The 26879-nt window shown below is 37.3% G+C and overlaps 1 protein-coding gene across 3 annotated transcripts in view; it reads left to right on the top strand.

Annotated features, from left to right (window-relative positions):
* The window catches only part of pard3bb (par-3 family cell polarity regulator beta b), a 305177-nt gene that overhangs the window by 100673 nt on the left and 177625 nt on the right, over window positions 1-26879 (top strand). For all 3 annotated transcript variants that reach the window (XM_089133316.1, XM_089133317.1, XM_039683213.2), the window contains exons 5-6: window positions 3786-3865; window positions 18969-19045. In XM_089133316.1, the coding sequence (XP_088989442.1) occupies window positions 3786-3865; window positions 18969-19045 (157 nt within the window). The remainder of the gene's footprint in view (window positions 1-3785; window positions 3866-18968; window positions 19046-26879) is intronic.

Here is a 26879-nt window from a genome sequence, read left to right as displayed (position 1 = left end):
TCTGTGTTGTGTCGCTGTGTTAATTTCGTTATTGAAAACTATGTTTGTTGACGACTTTTTTTCCCCCTGACCAAGACAAGACGATGAGAGACGATACCCACGTCATTAAACGATAACTGTGACTACCGGTATATCAACATGTAAAATATTCAAGCTTACAGTTGCCAGATTTAAATAATTATATCCCCAGTCAGAGCTTTTCTGTTAACAGTAATACCTTGAACGAATCACATTCTATATGACGTTGTCAGTCTCTCACATCATTGGCTCACAATTGTTTACAACGTTGCATCAGTTTATTGAGGTTTGCAGGCATTTATTTATCCACAGCTCTCTTAAGGTCCCACAGCATTTCAATCGGGTTGAGGTCTGGACTTTGACTGGGCCATACAACACTTGATTCTTTTCTTTTAGGCATTCTGGTGTAGATTTACTGGTGTGCTTGGGATCATTGTCTTGTTACATGGCCCAATTAGGCCTGATGGCCTCAAATTGGTATTCAGAGGAGTTCATAGTCGACTCAGTCACTGCAAGGTGCCCAGTTCCTGTGTCTCCAAAACAATCCCAAATCAACACCCCTCCACCATGCTTAATGGTTAGTATGAGGTGTTTGTGCTGATTTGCTGTGTTTGGTTTTCTCCAAACGTGGCGCCTTGCATTATGCATTAAACATCTCCACTTTGGGCTCGCCTGTCCAAAGGACATTGTTCAGATGCGACTTTGCAAACCTAAGTCATGCTGTCATGTTCTTTTTAGAGAGAAGAAGCCTTCTCTCATACTTGTTCAGTCTTTCTCAAATTGTACTGTTTTGAACTTTAACATTTAACATGTTAACTTATCCCTGTAGAGTCTGAGACCATGCTTGAGGTTTTTGCAAATTTCTCTTAGCATTGCACGGTCTGACCTTGGGGTGAATTTGCTTGGGACATCCACCCCTAGGAAGATTGGCAACTGTCTTAAATGTTTTCCACTTGTCAATAATCTTCCTTACTGCAGAATAAAATTGTTCAAATTGGTTGGGCATATCACCCTTCTTAGTGTAGATTGATGGCAGCAACAATTGCTTCTTTAAGATGATCGCTGATGTCTTTCCTCCTTGTCATTGTGTTAACATACACCTAACATAAACCCTCTAGACAGGCAAACTGCCCAAATTTCTGCTTTTATAGAGGGCATCACACTTGCTGATGATCAACTTACTCAATGTGATTCTGGCACGCTGTCTGTCAAATGGCTTTCTGTGAATACACATACAAAATGTGCGCACATAAAGTCACTTCACAGACAGCACTGCAGAACCTCATTTAGTGCTCTTTTGTATCTTGACGTCCTTGAACAGACAAAAACACATTTTTTGGCGAACGTCCTCGTAAGCCCAGTCTTATATGAGTTAAAAGCTCTGAAATGACTAATGATTTGTGATAAATAGGATGTCAGACATGCATCATGTGTGTCAGGTCTGATGCAGTTTACTGGCTATTGCTTAATTGATCATTTTTTCTAAATTAGTTTGTCTGTAGTAGAGCATTGGATAGATCATAGTTCAGAGCACAATGTCCTCTCTTTCAGTTTACACGGTGCTTTATTAAACTTGTTTATCTGTATTCATGCTCATGAACGGTTATATATTAGGATCATTCTACTGGATTATGAAGTCATGCTCTTCTGTTGGGTTGGTTGTTAGACATAATTGACTGAATGGAGAGGAGCAGCACACTGGCTGTCCCTCTAAACAGCAGGAGGTCTGGAATCGAACCGTGTTTCCTTATAGTTGCATTGAAAGCAAGGCCGAGGGACAGCCCTGGGGGCTTTGATCCCGGTAGATCCTGAGCTTTATTAGGCAGTGGAGAATGAGTTGAGGGCTTGTGAGAATGTTCAGGTTTGAATGAAGACCCAAAGATGAGTTAATACAGCAGGGGGTCAGCAGTGTGCTCAGCCTAAGGAAAGTCGATTTTTTTTCTTTAGTCTTTAGTCATGCGTGCTAAACGAAGCAACGCAACTAAATACACAATTAAATTTTTCTAAAGACACACATAAATCAAAACAGAGGTCATAATATACTGTCAAAGTTTGGGGTCGGTAAGTTTATTGATTATGCGTTAAATTGATTAAAAGTGACTGTAAAGAAAATTATAATGTTTCAAAAGATTTCTATTTCTTGCTATTCTTATATAAACACATATGCATGTATAATGGTTTCTACAAAATATTAAGCTGCTCAATTTTGAAATTTTCTTCTTTAATGATGATTTTTACCAAACTTGTATATTTAAGTTCAGTAATTTCACTTAAATGGCAATGATAATTACCTATTAATTGTTATTTAAGTGAAATTACTGAACTTAAATATACAAGTTTGATAAAAAATCATAATTAAAGAAGAAAATTTCAAATGGCATTTAGAGGCTTTTGCATCTGAACTCTTCATATATAAATAAAACATATATTTTTCAGAGTATACATTTATAGATGAAAGTGTACAGCTTCGTTTATATTTTAGGAATGTTGTAACCGTTTTTTTTTCGTATATGTTTGCCTCTAATTTTATTCAGTTGCAATGTCAGCGGAGAATCATCTGAGGTCATGTGTAGTGAGAGCTGTTGCCTACCTGAACGGTTAAAGGCATTTTAAACTATTGATGGAAGGCAACAGGTCTGAAAATGTATGCGGCGTGCTTGAGGGAGGCAGCAGACTGGAATTTACAAAGCGTCGTGTCAGAGCCTCTGACACCCAGACAGCTGCTGTTTGCTGTGCAGAAAAAAGAACAAAATATTCCCTTAAACCTTCTTGAAACGCTGTCAAGTTTTTTTTTTCCTCCCTCACTCTCTTGCAGGGTGCTTGACGTGCCCCATTCCACTGAAGTGTGAATAAGTGAGATGTAAACTGTGTTTAACTCAGGGTTCAGAGTCAGCTTCTGCTTCTGAGCCGGAGGAATGTAGCCGATCATACAAACGTTCATGTCCAGTCATGAAACCATATTCTGGGGTAAAGAGAAGACAATTATGAAAAAAATGTGTTCATAATGTAGTATATTGATGGTAGACGCATACTATTCAGTTGAGAATATATCATTCCAACTAAACTGTAGACTCCAAATGTATATAATAGAAAGGAAAACATAGTTAAAAATGTGTGTTTTCATTGTGTGAACATCAAGAATAATATTTAACTAACTAAATGTCTAAAGTGGACTATTCAATACTGTTCAAAAGTTTGGGGTTATATGATTTTTCTGATCTTGAAAAGTATCTTATGCTCAACAATATTGCTTTTATTTGATCAAAATGAAGTAAAACAGTAATAATGTGAAATGTTTTTACAATATAACTATTTTCTTTTTTATTATATTTTAAAATGTCTTTTTAATTCTTTTTATCAACGCTGAATGTTCAGCATCATTACTCGTCACATGATCCTTCAGAAATCATTTCTGTATAATATGCTGATTTGATGCTCAAGAATTATTTCTTCTTATTATCAATGTTGAAAACAGTTGTGCTGAATAATATTTTTAAGGAAATACATTTTTTTAATTCTTTAAAAATAGAAAGTTCAAAAGTACAGCAACCTTTTTTTAAACAATTTAAGTCCTTACTGCACAACTCAATTTAATGTATCCTTGCTGATTAAAAGTGTCATTTTCTTGCAAAAAAAAGTTCTGTATATAACAATAAATTATAATAAACAGTACAATTCCCTATATACAATTTTACTAAAACATATATATCTCTACGTACAAAATGATTTGTTTTTATTAATATTTTATTTTATGTTTTTTTTTTCAGGTACTCCTCTACTAGTACGGAGCAGTAGTGATTCTGCTCTTGGACCTCCTCAGATGGAAGATATGAATGGCAGAGCCATGGTAAAACCACAATAATACACTCAAAACACCATGAGAGTGCTGATCTCGTCACCACATAACAATATAAAAGCTAACAACTATTAATATAGATTACCATTATGTCTATAATGGAGTCTGCTATAAATACTTACAACCTGATGGGCCGTGCTGGAAACATCAAGCTAAGCAGGACATACAGGTGGTGTCCAACTCATGTAGCGTTTAAATTGCACCCTCGAACCAAACTGGTCTGAGCTGTTTTTTTAGTGTGGCATTGAGATTTTTCCAAATATAAACATTGGTATACATAATGTTTAGTTACAATGTAATATGTTAAATCTACAAAAGTGTGTTTTCTAAGCCTCAAGTGGTGTTTGGTGGTGGTGTTGCCAGACACACATCACCTTTGAAATAATATTCAGCTGAAAACATACTTAAACCAAAAGGTTCTTACTGCATTCTAACTTATTCTTAATGAGGAAGGGTTTTGTTGTTGTTGCTGGTTTATTTTCCCAGAAGGTCTTTGTCTCAAGGTTTCCATTAAGGCTTCCAGACTAAAACCAGCAGCGAGACATCGATTCACTATTTTGTGTTCTTTTATAAGCATCCCATCTCTTTTGTTGCATTTTCATTCATTTGCTCATTTTTTTTCTTCTCCTCCCTCAATAAAATGCTCATCTAGAATAGCCCCAATGTTCTGATGAAATGGCATTTGAGCAGAGCTGTATTGCTACAGTGTGTTGAATGCATTTACGGAGCTTTGTGGAGTTAGTGAAGTATAGCCATTTGTTTCTCTCTTGCGTGCTCTCTCTCCCCCCTGGTCTGCTTAATGGACTGTCTCGCTCTCCCCCCGCCTGCTTAATGGACTGGCTCAGAATAGATGGAGTTTTTTTTATGATTACCACTCTGCTCATTCAGAGCCTTTTATTGGAGCATCGTGGATGGCTTTAATGTACTTCACCTCTCTTTCTTTCTCTCCTTTCTGTCCTCATTCTCACTCTGAAGTTCATTTTTTGTGCCTTTCTATTTTGTTTCTTTTTGCTTTATTCCTTTTTTCTGTACCTGGCCACAGGTTTACAACCAGTTGCAAGTGGGTTTTTAGTGTGTGTGTGTGTGTGTATATGCACGAATAGACCATTACATGTAGTAGTAGCAGCTGAGTGACAGATGTAAGTGGCCGACACCATGCTGGAAATTAATTAGTGTTTTCTCTGTTACTCTGAGTGGGTTTAGGTCCTGTGTATGATTTATTGGGGGTTCTGTTCTCCATGGCTGTTATAAGCTGAGATCAGAGCAGAGACATTCCTGCAGTATCAAGTGGCACTGTGTCTGATGAGAAATGTTCCTTTTGTCTGCGCACCCTCAGACGGGCAGGAAACCTGCGGCACGACACATAACTTCAACACAACCTGACAGATAAAGCCTCAGTACCAAGATGGATGAGGTTATCCCTTTCCTCCGGGGTCGGAAGACCTCCAGCGTCTTTCACCCCCAGCTCTCCCTGCAGGGTTAAGGGAACTCCCGCTCTTCACCGGTGACAGGAATGTGAAGCGGACAGCGGAACCTCAAGAGTATAATGTGCTCACGCTCACACACCTCTATCAGTGTTCCGGAACGCTCCACAAACATTGCCAAACAGAGACTCTTCCTTCCTGCAATTTGATTCCAGTGCTTCGGCCTCGGTCTCTGTCCGCAAGACCTTTGTCGTCTTCCCTTTGTTGTTTTGGCCTTCTTCCTTAGATATTCATTACACATTAAAGCATTTTTCTTGGGTGCCCTCACACCTGCGGCCGTCCCCGTTTCCTTTTCCCTTATTCTGCTCCGTGCTTCCTTCATCTCTCCCCTTCATCGCCTGTATGTTATTTAGCAGCCGGCTGGCTGACTCCTGTGTTTTCATTGTATTTAAGAAGCTTTATTTCCTGCAGGGTTTACAGCACCTGTGGCACATCAGAGATTGAGGTTCTCTGCTCTCTTTCTGTCAAACACACAAACTCATAGACATATCGCCTTCACTGATACACACACATAAATGGTTTTGCAGTGGAATATGGAAAAAATGATTTAGGCCGGATGGTGGGCTGTTGCTTGTTCAGTTTAGCCTTGTTTGCACTTTTTCTGATGTGGGAGAGGGTAGTCTTGCATTGCTAGACTTTTTGATTATTAACATAAAGATCCACATTGCAGCAGCCAAAATCCATTTTTGAATGGTAGTGTGGCAGTTGTGACACATCCGATTCCAATATCTTCACTTCTTGTCTCTTGAGATCTGATCGATTTTTGAAGGCAGCATAGATGTATACTTTGCTGCCTTTGATATCCCACAATCCTATGGGTTCCATTTGGTGACTGTTGGGCTATAAAAAGAAAGATGACAGTTGCGGTTGTTTTTGTGTAAACTGTACTTTTTTTTAACCAACGTTTTCCACTTCTGATGTCATTTCTAGTGATAAATTACCACTGTAGTAATTAAATATTTGCTTAGGTTTCACCAAAGCTCGCTCTTATTTTGCTATAGATGATTAAACCTTTACGCTGCCTCAGAAGTCTGTCAGAAATCAGTTTCGAGACGTACCTTCGTGCACAAATGCTGCCGGCAAAGTGCCTGATAGGGCAGCGAGGCAACAAGTCAGCTGACTAAGTTTTTGGATTCAGTCATCGACAAGCCACAAGAAACACAAGGGATATATACACAAGGGTTAATGAGACTAACAAGATACACAAGCGAACAATCAGGGACTTATCAACATTAAAAACTACAAAGGCCTACAAACACAATAATAATACTAATAATAATTAAATACATTTATATAGCGCTTTTTGTGTGACCTCAAAGCACTTCACATATGGAATGGGGGAATCTCCTCAACCACCACCAATGAAACATGGCACAGAAACAATACATAAAACACATAAAACAGTAAGCACATGTAGTTAATTATTATTACTCAGTACTTTAAAGGCATAATTACACTGTAAAACGGACACCTTAAAAGTATGTAACCGCAAATGTTTATGTAAATCTTTCATAAATGCCTTGGGTAAATTGTTGGTGAAAATTTGCTTAGCAAGGCGTCTGCACTTCTGAGAGCTCATATCTAATCTTGGTGTTTCAAACTGTGGTTTGGTCCCAGTGGGCAGGCTAGTAGAGCACTTTTCCACCAGTTTAATAACTCGGAACTGTAATCTTGTAAGAAATAAAGTTTGAAAGTGTCTATTTTGAAGAGTATTTATTGCAGACTACTCCTGTGCACCTCCCTGCACTGTAGTAAATGGACCACAAACCATCTACCATCATTTCTCACATTATTATCTAAACCCTCTGTAAAACTAATAGTTTTCAATTTAAAATCAGAACTGCAGAGGATGGAGACAGCAAGATAAAGTTTGTAACCTTGGAAACTGTCATTTGCGAATATATTTCTGCAGATATTAGTCATGAGAGACAGAGATTCCACTGGGATATATTTGTCTTTTGTGGCCTAGTCTATTTTTATACCCACATAACGTTAAAGTCCCTTAAGAACCAATTAGATATGTGGATTTGTTTTTATCTTTGCTGGTTGTTATGTTGGTGGTCCGAGTGTGAACCCAGGGACCTCACCCCGCAGTCCCACTGGCCAGCTCAGTGTTTCCGAGAGGGTCAGCCGGCACCGTACGCCTCTCATCGGGGATTAGAGTTTTTAATTGTTGGGGTTCATATACCTTTGATGCACATAAGTCGTCCAGTGTCCTCTGGATAAGCACACTTTATGTTACTTTAGTTTTTGTTTTGTTTTGTTAATTAATAACAGAAAGGTTCACATTGTTTCTTCTTGCCAAGATTCTTCGAGCCAAAATTTGCAAAAATCTGCCCAGTTAGACAGGAAGTGATTCTCTGATATGTTTAAGGGTTAGTTAAACCCCAAAATAAAATTCTGTTCATTTATTCATCCTCAAGTTCTTCTAAACCTATATGAGTTTTTTTGTTTTGTTTTTTTTTGTCTGTTGAACACAAAATAATATATTTGGAAGAACGTTGGTAACCAAATGTAACAAAATGTTTCTGGTAACCATTGACTTTCATAGTTTTTATTTTTCCATACTATGGAAATCAATAGGGACCAGCTAATGTTTGGTTACCAACATTCTTCAAAATATCATCTTTTGAGTTCAACAGAATCTCATAGAGGTTTAGAACATCTTGAGGGTGAGTGAATGATAATAGAATTTTCATGTTTGGGTGAATGTACCATTTAAGAGACCAACCACAAATTTTGTATTTATATAATACTATATTATTATTATTATTATTATTATTTTAATACATGTTATTAAGTAAAGAAGTAAAGTTCAGAAAACTACTAATATTAAAAATATTTTACCCGCCAACACAAAATTCACCAATAGTTGTTTAAGCCCGAAGTGATAAGATAAAATAAATTAAAATAATTCGGTATCAAAATTTATAGGTAAGACAAGTAGTTTGGTTAGGCATGGTTTGTAGGGAATATACACACATATATTCAAATGCATATAACTACAGAATCAATTCTTTATGTGAACATCATCAGTGTTTATCAAGGGTTCGTGTTTAAATTCTTTTTAGAGAGAACAGTGTTATCTTAGCGGCCTGTAATTTATTAGCAAATGATCATTTCAACGGAAGTGAATCAATCAAAACTAACTTTAGCTGGAAAATAACATTATTCAAGAACCACTATAAAACCAAACCAATCTTTGTTTCCTTAAATTGTATTAAGTTTATCTCTGTAAAGCTGCTTTGAAACAATCTACATTGTTAAAAGCACTATAAATGAGGATGACTTGACTTGACTTTAATTGCAAAGCACTAAGTCGGGATTTGTAGCACTGGTTCAGCTCTTACGGCACTCTCTTGAATAGGAGTCGGGAACCTTTTTTTACCAAAGAGCCACAGAAAAAAACAATAACAAGAATATATATATAATCTAAAAAAAACCCAAATACATATGCAACAAACAATAAATAAGTTGCAATATGGAATTAATTGTTCAGGGCTTTCACGGTGAGGTTAAGTTATCACCTGGGTCACATAAATCATCTACTTGTGTGTGTGTGAGAGAAGAAAAATACAATATTTGTAATATCTTCCTCACGATAAAGTGTTTTACCTAACAGTAAAGAGTGCGAGACCTGATTTTTGACGCATGATTTTTGTCAAAGAGCCAGGTGCAACTCCCAAGCCCTAGGTTCCTGACCGCTGCTCTAGAATATCAGTAATACTGAGTGACCCGCAAAATCGAACCCCACACATCTCATCTCAACTTCCTGTCACTGTGTAAAACCTGAATGAAGAAATATGGCAGTATTAGTTTCATGTTAATCTCAGCCATGAAATTCAATGTGTTGATGTCACTGGAGTGGTAGTTCTAGACCATAGGTGACATTCTGACCTCAGCTCACACAGAAAGACACAATGTTTAATGATTAACATGCAAAAAAGTATAAAATACAAATAAATCAGTCTAGGGGTGTGGAATATATGTTTTACCATTTATTATGAAAAATTTATGATTTATAGAATTACAATGTCATTATATATACTGTGTGTGTGTGTGTGTGTGTGTGTGTGTGTGTATGTGTATATATATACTGTATATATATATACAGTATATATATTTAAATGGAGCTTGATGGATACAAAGAAAAGAAAGCTGGAATGAATTCAACATTCATTGCACTCACATTTGAAGTAAAATAGCACACATAAAATGGCTTTATATTATATTTATATTATATTAATGTGTCAAGTTGCAAAATTCTTATGTATGTGAATTGACAAATTACTGTCAGGGTATACACATGTCATAATGTCATAATTTTCCCCCCCGAACGTCAGTGCATTCGATTTCATTGGTTAAGGTTACAGTGACGGGTGGGTTTAGGTATCAGTGTTTGGTGTAGGCACTCAGTACATTGATTGACATGACCAATGAAAACTTTAGATGAGGGTGTTTCCTTGTGTTTGTTAGATGCCTTGTGACGTCAACGCCTGACTTGTACTTGATTAGCTTGGCCTCTCGCTGTCTTATACTCCTGTATGTACCGTGAACTCTCACACTCTGCTTTCTCACATGCTTCGTTAAAATGACACTCAAAAGGGATACATGATCTCAAATTAAAACGGCTCTGCTTTTAATCCAACAGCCTCTCATTCACAAACCCCCAATTAACATCAATTTCTCTGTCTCGCTTTCTCCCTCTCTCCCTCTCCCTCTTTCTCTTTCAGCCTTTTGGGTGTAATTAAACTGGCACTTTTCATTTGATGAAGGCTTATGTACAGCTGGAGGAGATACGTGTTTGTGTGTGACAGAAAGAGTGAGAACCTGAACAAAGAAACATAAGAACGTGGCAGGAGACCATTACTGGGATTTTCACTTCTCGTTTATGTCACTCCCAAGTTAACAATCTACGCACGTGTTACACACGCAGTAGCTTTTACAGTTTTACAGCAGACTAAGATTTTTCTTGATCTTTAGAAAGCATGTAACGTTGACATGTTGGAACTGTAGTTCAACGTTCTTTGCACTCACTAGTAGTCAAAACTATGTACAGCTGATAATGTGTAATGTATACCTATTGTTAAATCAGATATTGTCTGCCCTAATCTCTGTAATCTCAATAAGAAGCTTTTTTCATTGGTATTGTCATGTTCGTTAGTTTTTCTATTCAGTGGATGAGCATTAATTTATTTCAGCAATAATATTCTGAGGCATTATTCACAGATTTCACTCAATGGCAGAACTAAAAGAGATTGTACAGAAACCGTATATTGCATGGCTATTGTATTTCGCCCCATTTGGCAAAACCTATGAATACATGTGAAGAAAGGCCACATTTACACTGCAGGTCTTGATATACATGTCCAATATTTTTGAGGACCAGCTTACATCATCTTTTAAAGATGACCCATATCTAATATTATTACACTATACTTGGTGAAACGAACAAAAAATAGCATTATGATATCAAGAAAACAATTTCAAAAGTACATTGAGAAACATTTTGATTATAAAATGACAGCAGTTATATTTGGATGCTGTCACTTTAAGACCGACTGCATGGCTCTAGAATACTTGTGCTTTCTTTCTCAACTGTTTACATTCACTTAAGACAAACAGGACCATGTTTACTTGCAAAGACGGACATTTTAACACATAAGTAGGCTATTTAGGTGTATTTAACTATTTTTCTTTCTAATAGCTATTTTTTTATGGTTTTTGTCAACTAATAACCCTGTTCAAGAACTGAATTGTTATTTCAAAGGCATTTCAAATAATTTTCTAAATGGGACACAATACTAAGGGGTCGTTCACTAGGTTTTGGAGGCGTTTCCGACTCTTTGACCTACCGGTCTTCATCATGGTCCATCACACATCTCCACCTCTCTCTTTCGTCTTCTCTGCTAGACCTGTCTTGAGAGTGTTTCTCATCTTGGCTGTTGGAACATGCGATGTGTCCATAATAAGCGAGTGTGTCTGAGAAATAACAGGGTTAGAGCTCACTAATGCACTGAGCATTGCACCCTTCTATACTGCAAACCCCTAGAGAGGGAGGAAGATGGGCAGAGAAAGAGAGAGTCCACACTACTCCATACCTGATTGAGGTAATAGTCCCGTGTAATTGTTCAGATTGTCACTTGCCCTTTTTCAGCTGAAGTAAGTGGTTGGAAAAGAGAGAGCAATGGCCCTTGTGTGTGCCCTCACCTCCCACTGAAGAGCATAGGCAGATATTTCAAACTCTTTCCAAAGACAAAAGAAGTGCTAAAAGGATCTTAAAAGCCAAATTGGTGGGTGTCAGTGATCCATAATTTGCCACAGACTCTATTTGAGTTTTCACAGGCCATTATTTTAAGTGATTTTGAGATGTAATTAGTTTGGACGCAACAATTCTTTTGGATAATTAGTGCCATTTTATTCCAGTATTTAGGTGGTCGTCTTTAACTAATGGATGTTTAATCACCACTAAATATCCAGTACATTACCCAGCCTTAAACCCACGTTTTTTTTTCTTTCTTTCTTCAAATTAACCATTATAAAATAGATACAATAGATATTCCAACTGATTTTTATTTTTTGGAAAACACTTTTGTCAAGACTGTAAGTAATAATGTTCAGTCACAGCTATAGCTAAATACTGTAAACTGCGACAGTGATCAGGAGAGGGATTTTTTTTTTTTTTTGCAACAGTATTCGACTATAAAAAAATCCCTTTAAAAGCCATTTAATTATATTTTCTTGCTTATTAAATGGCTATTTTTAACTTGCTAAACAAATATGTCTACATGCAATATTGATGTGAGTTATCAAATCAGTTATATATTATCTATAGGGATTGTTCCCCCAAAAATGTACTATTTACTGTAATTAATTAGTACTACTGTAATATTGTTGCAGTGTTTTTTGTTGCTAGCAGATTTTATAGATTTTATAATGCATTATTTTGTCATTCATTCGCCTTCATTTTGTTCCACATCTGGATGACAACTGTCTTCTGTGGAACATTAAAAAAGATACAAAATTACAATATAATTTATAGTCATTGTCACCACAATCAAATTAAGTGCAAAATGGCAGCAGTTATGCTTATGTATATTGTATCAGACATGAAATTAGCACCCGTTTCATTTACCCAGATAAGCTTATATAGTGTTGCCATGGATGATTGTGATAATTAGGAAAAATGTGGACACTGAATGCAATGATTGACAAGCAAGTATTCCAGAGAGCTTTGTTAGTCAGCTGTATGCAACAAAGCCTTGTTTTTAACCTGAAGAGGTTTATTTTGTAATAGTGTCTTTATTGGCCTGTACCAAAATGGTACCTTTTTTTAAGGCTATTGTTTGTGTTTCACATCTTCTTTAAGCTTTTTTTCTGGTCTGTGATCTGTCGCATGCGTGTTTATTAGTCTGTCCTGCCATAATTAGAACAGTCGCCCTCTGGGAGGATCTCAGTGCTTGCTAATTGCTCTGGGAGTATTTTTTGTAGCTTGAACCCTCTGGGTTTAATAGTCACCAAGAAGTGATAGTTTAAATGTATCACTTGTTAGAGCTGTGATGCCTCTCTTCCTGTGGGGGAAGTTTGAGTGTGTGTGTGTTTGATGGTAAATAACACCACACTTCCTGTGAGGAATTGGTGGAATATTGTTGACAGAGGTTCTTTCCGCCTTTGCTCATGCATGGCCTCACCTGCTGTGTCAATGGGAATAGACAAAAACAGACAAAGCTTGTAAACTTCAATCCTTGACTATTCTTTGTCTCACTGAATAAGGTTTAAATAATTTGTCTTTAAAGGAATAGTTCACCTGAAATTATTTCTTTTCACTCGCCATTACTTAATAAATGTGTCATTGTTATATTCTCTGTATTTGTTTTCTTCTGTGAAACTTCCATACAATGAAAGTGTACTTCCAAACTCCAAAATGGACAGAAAAGCACTATAAAAGTGGTCCATGTAATCAAAATATGTTGAATCCAAATGATATCCTTTGTTTTAGGAACAGACTGAGATGTTTATATGGCAATAACATGGCACTATGATGGTTAGATATACCATGCTACTTAAGTACATCTTAAAGGGATAGTTCACCCAAAAATAAAAACCTGTCATTCATTACTCACCCTCGTCGTTCCAAACCCATAAAACTTTCGTTCATCTTTGGAACGGATCTTTTAATGACATCTGGGAGCTTTCTGCCCCTTCTTTGACAGCTACAAAACTACCACTTTGATGCTTAAAAAGAGTTAATAAAGAGATTGTAAAACCTATCAGAATGATTTGAGCGGTTTAGTCCAAATTTTCTGAAGAGACAAGATCTCTTTATATGATGAATAGATTTAATTTGGGCTTTTATTCACATATTGTGAAGTCCATCCCCCCAAAACTTTGATGCTTCACAGCGTTTATACAATACCTAAGGAATCCAAATGAATTGAGCTTGTCAAGTGCACCAAGCAAGCATTTGATGGGCTCTATGTATCTGCGTGGATCATTGTATCTATGACAAAAGTCTAAATAAAATCTGTTCCTATAAAGTTGAATTAAAACACTTGAATTAAACCACTTGATTCATATGGCTTACTTTTATCATGTATGAACTTTTTGAAATTTTGGTGAAACTTTGAACCTTTTGAAAGTTTTGGTGTGTTTAAAGGAGGGACAGATTTCATCTCATCTATCATTTTTATTTTGAAGATGAACGAATGAAAGTCTAATGCGTTTTGAACAACAGCGGTTTGTGGGTGAATCATCTCTTTAATGTTTACTATTTTCATGTACTTTGGTATTTGGATTGTACCCCAAAGGTATTTCAAAGAACATCAGGGTAGAATGTCCAAAAACATGGTAACGCCATGTCAGTGTATTTCATATTACTTTGTGATCCATATTTTTTTTGCTTATAGTTTGATTTTCAGCACATCTGCTTTGTTTTTCACGAATCCAAACAATGCTATTCATTCGGTTGTACGTCTCATCCACATATTAAATGCTGAAGCACAACCGAGCTGCATTGAGTGTAATGTACAAGTACATTTGAAACGTGCTGCTCATAGCCTGATAACCATCATCAGCTTGAACTAGTAATTGGAACAGATGTCTTCATTTAGAAGACAGAAATGTGATGTTCGCCTTGGTTAAAACGATGAAACACCTATATATAGACAAGCAAACTCTCATAACCCTCTCAGCATGTGGTATGTATCCCATCATACCCTCCAGTGTGTTTGCTTCCCCTTTCGGGTCTATCAAGGTTGTCACGGTCTCTTTGTTCGGCACCGTTCCATTACTGCAAGCTCCATCCGTGTTATTCATTAGACAAGGGTCAGCGTGAGGAGATCAGGCACTACGAGCAAATAAAACCGGTGACATGTTCATCAGATCATCAGTCAGCCGCTAGATTAATGCTTTTGTTCTTTAATTAGCAACAGCACCAAACCGTGACTCAAACGGCACAAACTAATCATTAAAAATGAGAGGAGAATGAATCACAGACTCGCTCTTGTTTTCATTTTCTTTCTTTTTTTTTCATGGTGGGTGTTAATGTACCTTGTGCGTGCCCATTAAAAATATGTTTTGTGTGTATTAACAAGGGAACAAGCCATCAGTTGTCACTGTTCGGTTAATTGTTTGCAGTGCCTCGTTTATGAAAGTAGGCGTTTTGACATAACTGCACATGCTGGTTATGTCAGCTTTCAGGATGATGAAGAGTTAATGCTTGTAGTCTCTTCAGTGCCTGGGTTGGCACTTGAAGACACATTTAACATTCAGTAGTTTATGTAGTGCCTTAAGCTCCATTTTCAAACCCAGTGTTTCTTACAAAGGCCGTATGGTAAAGTAAAAAAGACGTTCAAGCCTACAGTACATGCTGAATCCTTTTACTGGAAATACCAACCTCTCTTCAGTTTTACAGCTGGTACCTGATCATCTTGATGCTTTAGCTATCTTAAATCTTAAATTTGATACTTTTGTATGTTATAAATTGGTTTTAGAAAACCACTGTTTTTGTTAATGATCTCTGTTATAATTTTGTCTAACCTGTTTGCGTAGGAAACCCTGATAAATGAGGTTGGCAATTGAGTTGCCTTGTTTTGTGAATATAAGATAGTCCAAATGATAGATTTGATAGAATGAAACGAAAGTGTGAATGGAATTTGGAATGACATGAGTGTAAATAAATGTTAGCAGAACTATTTAAAATTCCATTCACATAAAGAATAGTACTATATCATGATAACTATAACCATTAAGTGAAAAAATGGCTCTATTTGTAACTAGGGCTAAATTAGCTCTTAAAAAACAGCAGAGTCTACATCAAAACTTAATCAATAATGACGGCGATATCATTTGAATAACTTGAAATTTTTTTTCAGCTGGTAAATGACAAAAACATTAACTTTGGAACACAACTGCAGCACTTATAGTTTATAGCAGTTTAATAGCAAAGTTAATTGTTCACAGAGTTTAATATTCGAATGTAGCTTTGTATTTAAATATTTACTTGAGTAATCTATGCAGACGTGCAGATCTGTTAGGCTAACATTTCAAATGTATCTCTACTGTATCTCAATATCATAAATTGATCCTGACTAATATAGCAGCAAATTCTCAAGAGAGTTTGAAAAATGTTTCTGTAGATTTAGACAATCTGTTTCTTGACTTGGAAATTATCTTTGAACATTATGATGTTGTTTAAATGCACCCATCAAAAATAGTGATACATGTGCCCAAAGTAATGATCATGGGCATCAGTTTGGTTTGAAATGTGCTGGGGATAGAGACGTACTCGGAAAGCCATTTTCAAAAGTGCTGGGTACAATGATGCATTGATTCTTTTTTCTCTTTCGAGTAGGTCATGTTTTGAAAGACGATGTCCTGTAGCTTCCTGATGTACATAAATACAAATGAGCTCAAAGATGTGATGTCCAACCAAAAATGTGTTGGTACTTTGGGTGTAATTGTTCGAACTAATATGTTGTTCGTATAGTGAGTATATAGAGTATATACGCCCTTTCTTGCGTATGTGCAGTGATGGTCCAGTGGTAGAATTTTTGCCTAGCGTGTCGAGACTCGGAAGGTTCGGGGTTCTAATCCGCACTCGTATAGTTTTATTTTCCCCTCATCAAAACCAATAATGTTTATCAGTGGTTGAATTGATACAATGTTTATTATCAGTGGTTGTATATGTTTTGATGAGGGAAAAAAAATATACGAGAGCGGAATTAGAACCAAGAGAAACAGGGACACGTTTGTGAGAATTATTATTTTTTTTTATTTCACCGGAAGGAATTGAAGGATTGAAGCGCGTTTCCGCGCGTTTCAGTGCTAGATCGCCTGTTATTTAACAAACAAATGAAACGAATGCTATTAACTGGATGTTTTATTTGTATTGGTACATCTGTGCTGCGAGATGTTTCAAAAGTGGTGGGGACAAAATCGACCCTGGCAAAAAGTGGTGGGGACATGTCCCACCCGTGACACCTATGGTAATGATACAATATTATCACAAAAGAACACGATTTAAAACGATGAAACACCTATATATACAGTAGACAAGCAAACTCGCATAACCCTCTCAGCATGTGGTATGTCTCCAATCATACCTTCCCTAAAATTCAAAAATTCAATGTTCAATTTGAACATTTCAAATACTCTTTTAGGTTATGACTCACACCTATACAGAGAATTCTGGCTATTGAAAGAAAATGAAGCGTTATTGGGCTTCCCGCATGGTATATTAAACGTCCTGCTCCTTTCGTCTCAAAGCTTTTGAGTCTGACCTCATTCCTTAAATCACACTTTTAGCTTTCTAGAGGGCCATTTTGAGATGCAGGGGTTTGATTGACAGGTGCTAATGGGGTCAGAGGTTACAGGCAAGTACATTAGGGCTTTCTGCTCATGCTGACCCCTGCCAGACTTTCTGTCAGAGCTGAAGGGCAGCATGATGCATTTCTGCTGCTCGATACATCTGAGTGACCGGCCCTCCCTACGGACATCACCCCCACTGTCCCGGCTCAAAACTACATACTATATATTACTGCTGTGGTCAGTAGACACCTCTCGGTTGATTAAAGCAATGTTTTCACACCGTTTGTTACAGTTGTTCTCATTAATGCCCATGTCTGTGTGCACAAAATCAGATAAGCTTGGCATAACATCTGCTAAATGATGTCTTCGGTATAAACATAGCCATCCAAGTGAAGCCCGAAATGACACATACAATTAATTATTGCATTTCATTGGACACACATGTTGATATTCCTTGGGCAAGTCATTATCCTGTTACAAACCACGTTTACACACATACGTGGCACATATTTGTAATTACCGCAACACAATGCGACACACACTCATGCGCTAGTAAAAGCAGCTACATGACTAATGATCATTCTCAAATCCTGACATGAGATAAATTTGGTGTTTTTCTTGAGAGAAATTCATCAGTTCTGGCACATCCGCTCTAATGGTCTTTTAATGCTCAAATCAGCAGTCATTTCTGTCAGACGAAATTCCTCCCTAGAGCCTTTGCAACCGGTTGGCAAGTAAAATAACGTCCTATTATGTGGCTCTTTTTCATAGGGAGATATAAAGGAGACTCGTTCTGCTCGTCATTAGCTAGCATTTGCATTTATTGCCTGTTTATTTTACCATTAAATGTATTTTCCTACTTTATGTTCTTTGTAAGTGTTTTTTAGGGGTTTTCATAAAGGATTTGTTCTTGCATCCCATCTGTGCTTTTTAAATGTTGTTCTATGAATGTGCATCAAACAGACGTATTTGGTTGTCTAGTCACATCTCCCACCATATGCGTTGACTTTTTAAGATGTGCAAAGCTGAAATAGTCTTAATAGTTTTTTTTTTTTACTTTTAAAAATATATACTGAAATCACACGTCTGCTTGTTTATGCATTTACGTTAGGTAACACTTTATTTTACTGTGTGCTTGTTACACGTTGCATGTACTTAACAGTGTAATGACAGTAAATGATGCATTATTACATACAGCTATCTCTAAATAAAACTCTTATCCTAAACCTAACCCTAAAGTAAGTATAGTTCATTAATATTACTGAGTACTTAAACTTGGCCAATGGCCAGTAACAGGAAAATTTACTGGCTCTAAATATTTTTTACCAGCCATGAAACACCTAGGTTAATCCTCATTAAATTTACAAAAGTTATTCAGTAAAGAGCTGCAAGTTCTTTTTCTTTTTCTTTTGTTGATTTTATTACATTTTACATTCAATTTTAGGAATAGGCTGCTGTCACTTTAAGAGCTATTTACAGTACATTAACTTAAAGTGATACTTCAGGATTTTTCATCACCTGTCCCGAGCGTCGTTTGCGTTTGTTCACTTTGACACAATTTCATATACTCGCCATCTGATTTTTACTCTCATTTGGCGCTTGACGAGTGTTAGTTTTAGGCCCTGATTACACTGTGACACGGACACCTTAAAATAAAGTGTAACCTTCTGAGTAACATTGTGAGTCATCCTATTAATGTTAATAATTTTGCATATTTGTTTGGCTTATGCAGTTTATTGTCATTTTTCTTCCTTTTTTTGCAGTTTCTCATGGTTTTCTGCATATTTGACCTGTTTTTGTAGGGGATGCATGTACAGGCTGACATGGACTTTACAGCCAAGGAAACCGGCAACAACAAATCTGGCCCTTTTGGTGTCAAGTAAGAAGTCTCTCTCTCTCTCTCTCTCTCTCTCTCTCTCTCTGAGTGTGTGCGCATGTGCGGGCATCTGAGGAGTGTGTGAGCGTCTGAGTGCGGCGTGGTTGAGTGAGTTGGTTTTTTTTTTTCCTTTTCCCTTTATTTATTTTAGGTATTTTGGGTTAGTGTTCATTTAATTGTTGCAGGGTTTTTCACCCAAGGGTGGAAAATGGGGACAAATTCAGATGGTTGCGTTTCTTTAACCGCTCAACACGGGTGCAAATGTTTACCTGATGAGTCCATAACAGTTGAGGATTGTCTGGTTGCGATCAGCAGCGAAATTGGTGCTTGTAATATTGTGTCCGCATCAAGGATGAACAAGGCTGTCGTTGTCTTTTTGAAAGAGGTCTCTTTGGTTCAGCATTTAGTTGAATTTGGTTTATCCGTTAGAGATACTTTTTTATCAGTTTTGCCATTGTCGAGTCCTTCCAAGAAGGTTATCCTTTCGAATGTGCCCCCATTCATTTCCAAAGAATCACTCGAGCGTTTGTTAGGACGCTATGGTAAACTAGTTGGGCCGATTAAAATGATTCCTTTAGGAACAAAAAATCCAGACCTCAAACATGTGATGTCATTTAGACGTCAGACTTTCATGATCCTGAATTCGGAATTTAAGTCCTTGAATACGTCAGCGAAAACCACAGTGCTGGGTAAAGATTACACCATTTATATCAGTACTGAATCAATGAGGTGTTTTACTTGTGGGAAGTACGGTCATACAAAACTGGTATGTTCAATGAATGATGAGGCTAACCCTAATGTGAATGAGCGAAATAATTCTACGGAACAATTGCTTTCTGCTACAGTAAGTAATGATGGTGTCAGTGACAGAATTGACCAGGTTGTAGCGCCTTCTCTCTCTGTAGATAGAGAAGGTGTAGATGAGCCTATAACGAACGATCATGTTGATGATTTGATACTTTTTTCCGTGAATACCGTTGAAAGTGTGAGCGACAGCACAGTGCGGGCTGAAGTTGCGCGCACTGAGGTTGAGCGCGTTGGGGTTGGGAGTGCTGAGTTTGCGCGCGCTGGGGTTGAGCGCGTTGGGGTTGGGAGTGCTGAGTTTGCGCGCACTGAGGTTGAGTGCGTTGGGGTTGGGAGTGCTGAGTTTGCGCGCGCTGGGGTTGAGCGCGTTGGGGTTGGGAGCGCTGAAGTTGAGCGCGCTGACGCAGATCCCGCCGGTGAAATCGGTGAATCGGAGAGAGCAGTAGAGAGGGCTGAGTTCGTGATGCCTGGTGGAGTATTGGTCGATTCGCAGGCATCGGGATTTAGCCTGTCTCAGGGTGATCCTGGTGTGTTAGAAGGAAGTGAGATGGATTCTGATAGTGACACTTCTGAGATAGCAGAACCTTTTACTTTTGCAAATTCTCAGGGAGGGCCTGCAGAGAATGTTTATGATTTTAAATTAAAACATCCTTATTACACTGTTAGTCAAATTAATCATTTCTTGGACAATACCTTTAACCAGCGAAAACCAAAACTTGAGAAATACTTCCCAGATTTACAGCTCTTTGTTGATTCATGTACGATGGTAATGAGAAAGGCAACACTGGAGGAGCTTGATCAGCCTAAACGCTACAGGCTCAAAAAATACCTGAGCACTGTTAAAAAAAAGATTAAAAGCTCGGCTCAAAGATAATGAGGATCATGATTGTCAGTTTATTTTTTTGGGTTTTTGGATACCCTGTCATTTATTTTTCCATGGCATCCCTAAATATTGGATCTTTTAACATCAATGGATGTCGGGACACAACAAAGAGACTTGCTTTGTTTAATTATTTACAACTTAAAAAGGCAGACATTATTATGCTCCAAGAGACTCATTCTGATTTACAAAATCAGACACAGTGGAAGTGTGATTGGAAGGGAAATATTATAATGAGTCATGGAACTAATCTTAGTGCTGGTGTCGCCATGCTTTTTTCTTCATGTATCTTAAATCAACCAGTTATGTTCGAGATAATACCTGGTCGACTTTTAAGAGCAGATATTATGGTTGGACAAATAGGGTTTTCTTTTTTTAATGTATATGCTCCAAATGTTGGGCAAGAGCGTAAGTTGTTTTTTGAAAAGCTATCAGATGCCTTGTCACAGTGCCCACAGGATAATGTTGTGGTAGTTGGAGGTGATTTTAACTGTACTGTAAACCCTGATTTAGATAGGAATCATGATGAGCCTCACTCAAGTTCTGCAAAATCTTTAAAAAATGTTATTGGTTATCATGATCTTGTTGATATATGGAGAGATAATTTTCCTGAGGTCAAGCAGTATACCTGGTTAAAAGTAAACTCAAATTCTTTGTCTGGAGCGAGACTTGATCGGTTTTACGTTGCCAGAAGTAATAGTGGTAGATTTTATAATAGCCTAATAGTACCATCTTTTCTATCTGACCACCATTATATCTCCGTCGCTGTCTCTGTCCTGTCTTCTAAAAATCACAAATCACACTGGCATTTTAACAACAGATTACTACAGGATCACTCTTTCATTCACTCTTTTGGCCTTTTTTGGCAATCTTGGAGAGAGGAGAGATGTAGTTTTCCTTTATTAAGTCAGTGGTGGGACATAGGCAAAGTGCATATTAAGTTGTTTTGCCAACAATATACTGCTCATAACACCAGAACTCTCAAAGAAAAAATGAGATCTCTTGAAGAGGACATTCTGAGACAAAGTAACCATGGTGACTCTGCTGATTCTATTGAGAGGAATAAGTTCCTTCTAAAGACTTTGTTGGAGGAGCAAGGAAGAGCAGCCCTCTTAAGGACCAGATATTCTCAATTAAATGAAATGGACACTCCCTCTGCATTCTTCTTTGGTCTGGAAAAAAAACCAAGAGAACATAAGTACTTCCATAAACTGAATTTACCACAAGGAGGTGTGACAACTGACCAACAGGACATCCGCACTCATGCACTTTCCTTTTATGAGGACCTATACTCTGCTGAACCATGTGATAGATCAGCAGCAGAACAACTTTTATGTGATCTACCACAGTTATCAGAGGAAGATCAGCTTATCCTTGAGAGCCCTATATCTTTTGCTGAACTTTCTCTTGCCGTCCAGGAGCTGAGTCCTGGGAAGTCGCCTGGTCTGGACGGTCTTTCATCTGAATTCTATCGTGGCTGCTGGAATTTGATTGGAGAGGACTTGTATGCAGTCTTCCTGGAAAGCTTTAACCGTGGGAAACTTCCATTAAGTTGTCGGAGGGCAATCATAACATTGATCCCAAAAAAAGGAGATCTTGGGTTCCTTAAAAACTGGAGACCAGTGTCACTGATCTGTGTTGATTTTAAAATTTTATCTAAAACACTAACTAATAGGCTTAAAAAATATATGTCTGAGGTAATCCATGAAGATCAGTCATTTTGTGTCCCTAAACGCACAATTTTTGATAATCTTTTTCTCGTAAGAGATATTATTTCAGTTGCACAAAGGCACAAACTGGACATTGGATTATTTTCCTTGGATCAGGAAAAAGCTTTCGACAGGGTGGACCATCATTATTTGTTCAAGACCCTTGAAGCTTTTGGTTTTGGTGCAAATTTTATTTCTCTTGTCAAGCTCCTATACAGTGACATTTACAGTATGTTGCGTATTAATGGGTCTTTAACTAGACCTTTCTCTGTGACTAGGGGAATAAGACAAGGATGCCCTCTGTCTGGTCTTCTGTACTCTATTTCCATTGAACCTCTGCTAGTTATGCTGAGGAAGCAGCTGTGTGGTATCGGTGTCCCAGGTTTTCCAGAAGAGGCCCCAGTGACACTTACAGCTTACGCGGATGATGTTACAGTAATAATCAAGAGCACTAATGATGTTACTAATCTTATTTCTTGTTTGAATAAGTTCCAGAAAGCTACATCTGCTCGTATTAATTGGGATAAATGTACATCCTTCTTGTTGGGAGACTGGGTGGATATAGGACCACCTCAATTGCCACAACAGTGTAAATGGGTTCAAGATGGATTTAAAGTACTTGGTGTTTTTTTTGGGACGGCCCAATATACTGAAAAGAATTGGGAGGGATTAGCAAATCGGGTGATCGGCAGATTGCAGAAGTGGCGTTGGCTTCTACCACAGCTTTCTTTTAGGGGGAGGTGCTTGATTATCAATAATCTGGCTGCCTCAATGCTGTGGCACAGAGTAACTGTTTTAAATCCTCCTAAAGAGTTGCTTATTACCATTCAAAAAGCTTTTGTGGATTTTTTTTGGAACGGTCATCATTGGCTTATTCCTGGTATACTTTATCTTCCGGTGGCTGAGGGAGGTCAAGGACTAATACACATAGAGTCAAAAATACTAGCAATGAGATTACAAACATTACAGAGGCTTTTGTATTGTTCTAATCCTTTACGATGGGTTACATTTGGGCTATCTATACTATCAGATTTAGGTGGGATAGGCCTAGATAAACAGTTGTTCTTAATGGAAAAGCCTTTTGAGGAAAAAACACACGGTTTCTTCACTAATTTTTACATGTCAGTAATTAAATCATGGAAGTATTTCAACTTTTCAAGAACAGAAGAGGTGCATTATGGGATTTCAGAGCCCTTGTTTTTTAATCCTCTTATAAAGCTACCATCTAATGTGTCTTGTTTTGTTCCACTTTTTTTAAATGCTGGAATTAGTAAAGTTATGGATTTAATTGATTTGACACAATGTCAGTGGCGAACTGTTTTGTCACTTGCTGCACAGGTTAAATTAAAATCTCTAAGAACTGTGGATAGGATAATTAAGTGTATTAGAGATGCTTTGCCCCCTATATTAATGTCCTGTGTAAACTCAACCCTGGTAGATGGTTTTACACCTCAGAACTTCCCTGAGCTGAAGGTGACCCCCAAAGATGGAGGAGTTGGGGGTAATTTAAACCAGACTACATTGTTGAAGGGATATGGGGATTCTTTTTTTCATAATGTGGCAAAGAAAAATCTTTATTATATTTGTGTTAAATCTGTGCATGTTGGACATTTGCGAGGAAAAACAGATACCAAATGGAGGGATAAGATCTCTATGTGTGACAAAGTACATCCATCATGGAGAGTATTGTATAAACCTCCTATCTCCAAGAGATGCGGAGATCTTCAGTGGAGAGTACTCCATTGTGCTATAGCCTCAAATAGTTTGGTATCAAAGTTCAATAAGATTGTTCTGTCATGTCCCTTCTGTAATGCTCATGATACTGTCTTTCATATGTTTTTTGAATGTCCAAGGCTTGGTCCTTTATTTGCAGTACTCGAAAAATTGATTACAAAATTAGGGTTTTTATATAATAAAACCTTGTTTATATTAGGGTATCAATATAGAAAGTCATGGCAACAACAGTGTGTTCTTGCCAATTTTTTAATTGGCCAAGCTAAGTTAGCCATTTTGAAATCCCACCAGTGTAAAAATACAGGAAAAGAAGTTGATATGAAAGCTATGTTTAAGTCTTTAATAGAATCTCGTGTGACCATTGAGTATACATATTATAAATACACTGATAATGTTGCTATGTTTGAATGGAGATGGGGTGTGAGAGAGGCATTGGTGAATGTGAGTGAGTATGGAAGTTTAGTTTTTAATTGGTAAAATGGCTGTTGTTTTATAATGTATTTTGTGTAAAAAAAAAAAAAAATGTTTTTCTTAAAACCCTAAATTGTTTTAAATAAAAGGGGTTTAAAAGTCAAAGTCTCTCTCTCTCTCTCTCTCTCTCTCTCTCTCTCTCTCTCTCTCTCTCTCTCTCTCTCTCTCTCTCTCTCTCTCTCTCTCTCTCTGTGTGTGTGTGTGTGTCATATCCTTCAAAAGTTTTGGGTCAGGCGTTTTTTAAAGAATTTTATACTTTACATTTTTTGGGATGCATTGAATTGATCAAATGTGAAAGTAAGCAAAGATGTGAGACCACTAGTCTCATAAAAAATGATTATATTTTTTTACATTCTTTTTTAGTTTAATAACATAACTGCCACTACAAATGTGAACGTTATTATCAGAACAATTGAAGTAGAAAGCTGAATTAAAAAAGTAATGCATATATGATACATTGATGTATATGTAATAAACCAGATGATCATGTTCTCCAGCCTGATTTGAGAATGATCCAAAGAGCGGTTTGTGCTTCAGTGGAAATGCACATCTGACCATCTATACATCACTAGCGATCTAGAAATATTCCAGAATCTGTCATTTCTTCTTTCATTTTACATCATACATGTTCTTTTGTTTTTAAATAATTTTTATTTATCTCCAGGTTTGAATTGAAAAATCTTAGATTTTCATTGAGGTCTTACACTTTTAGACCCCACTGTACACTGTACATGTTGTTGTTTTTGTTGTTTAATCTGTTTTATTTCTCTCTCTCTCTCTCTCTCTTTCTCTTCCTTTTATCATATCATTAGCTAACATTCCAATTTCCCTGCTCCTCATTGAGAAGATCAAGGCTTTGTGGCACTTGCATATAAAATGATTATTCATTAAGTAGCTTCAGAAAGCAGAGGGGAAGGGCTCACACAACACAAACAAACACATGCATTAATCAAGGAGAGAGATGACTAATGAGCCAGTCTGGGATTAGAGACTCTCTCGCCAGCCTCCTCTGAATCCCAGAGCGCTTCTGAAGGCACACACTCGGCCTTCAAAACCTCTGATCGACACTTGTGATACACTCTCTGTTCCTGTACAACAGCAACACACTCTTTAGACAGGGCCATGGTGGTGTGGATGGCATTGCTTTTAAAGGGATACTCCACCGTTTTTTTCATATTAAACTATATTATTCTCTTAACTAAGACGAGTTGATACATACCTTTCTCGTCTCAGTGCGTCCACTCAATCGTTCTGGTGCGCGAGCAGGGGCGCAACTACCCAGTTTCGGAGGGGTATGCAGCAACAATTTTAGCGCCCCCCCAAAAAAAAAAAAAAAAAAATAAATAAATAAATAAATAAATAAAAATAAAATAAATGTAATGTAAGTGTGCTGTGTAATAAGTGAGTAGGAAGAAATGAGAGCTAACAGAAAAAAATAAGTGCAAAATTGTCGTTTATTAACACAATTAAACTATAGCTACTCCACCTTGATGAACCCCCCCTAAGAAAAAAGCTCCATTGTAACAACAATACCAGTGTTTCTCACAGGATTTTAGGTAAAACTGTGGTAGGTGGACCTCTGTTTCTCTAGGGGGGTTCGGGGGCATGCTCCCCCGTAAGAAAATTTTGTGTTTTGTAATGTTAAATTCAGCAGACTGGTGCACTTTGAGAGTTCAAAATTAAAAGCTCCAACCCATATTCAGGGTGCAAATTAAACAGAGAAAATTTTGATCCTCTTTTAGTTAGTGTCTGTATAACTTACACTACTACAAAATAATAGTTATAATATTAATCCCATGATAGTAATTGCCATAAAGGCTATTGTAAAACAAATGCACAGAAAAATAAAGGAAACTTTCATAATTAGTTTTGCACTAATTTCTATACTTGAAAGATACTTGCGCATAATGACATATTTCATGGGCCAGTGTGTCAGAAAAAAAAAAACTAAAGCTGACTTTTTTTGACCAATGCATTACACCAGCACAGCGCCGCCAATTAAGCAAAAAACAAAACAAAAACAAACAACAAACAAACAAATGGGCCGCCGATGTATGAGTTTTGTGGGCCGTTAAGACAAATAAATTAAAAAAGGATGAAATGTATTGTCTGAAAAGCACGTCGGCCCAACGGGAATCTCAGTTCCGATGGCCACCGAGATATAGATAGCCATGCCTGGATGTCACATTTTAAATCCTACCTGTTGGATTTCAGCAATGCATGCAGTTATTTAGGTGCT

Source organism: Pimephales promelas, chromosome 7 (assembly GCF_988280905.1).
Source record: "Pimephales promelas chromosome 7, fPimPro1.hap1.1, whole genome shotgun sequence".
Classification (NCBI taxonomy): Eukaryota; Metazoa; Chordata; class Actinopteri; order Cypriniformes; family Leuciscidae; genus Pimephales; species Pimephales promelas.
This window is presented reverse-complemented; position numbering and strand designations above follow the sequence as displayed.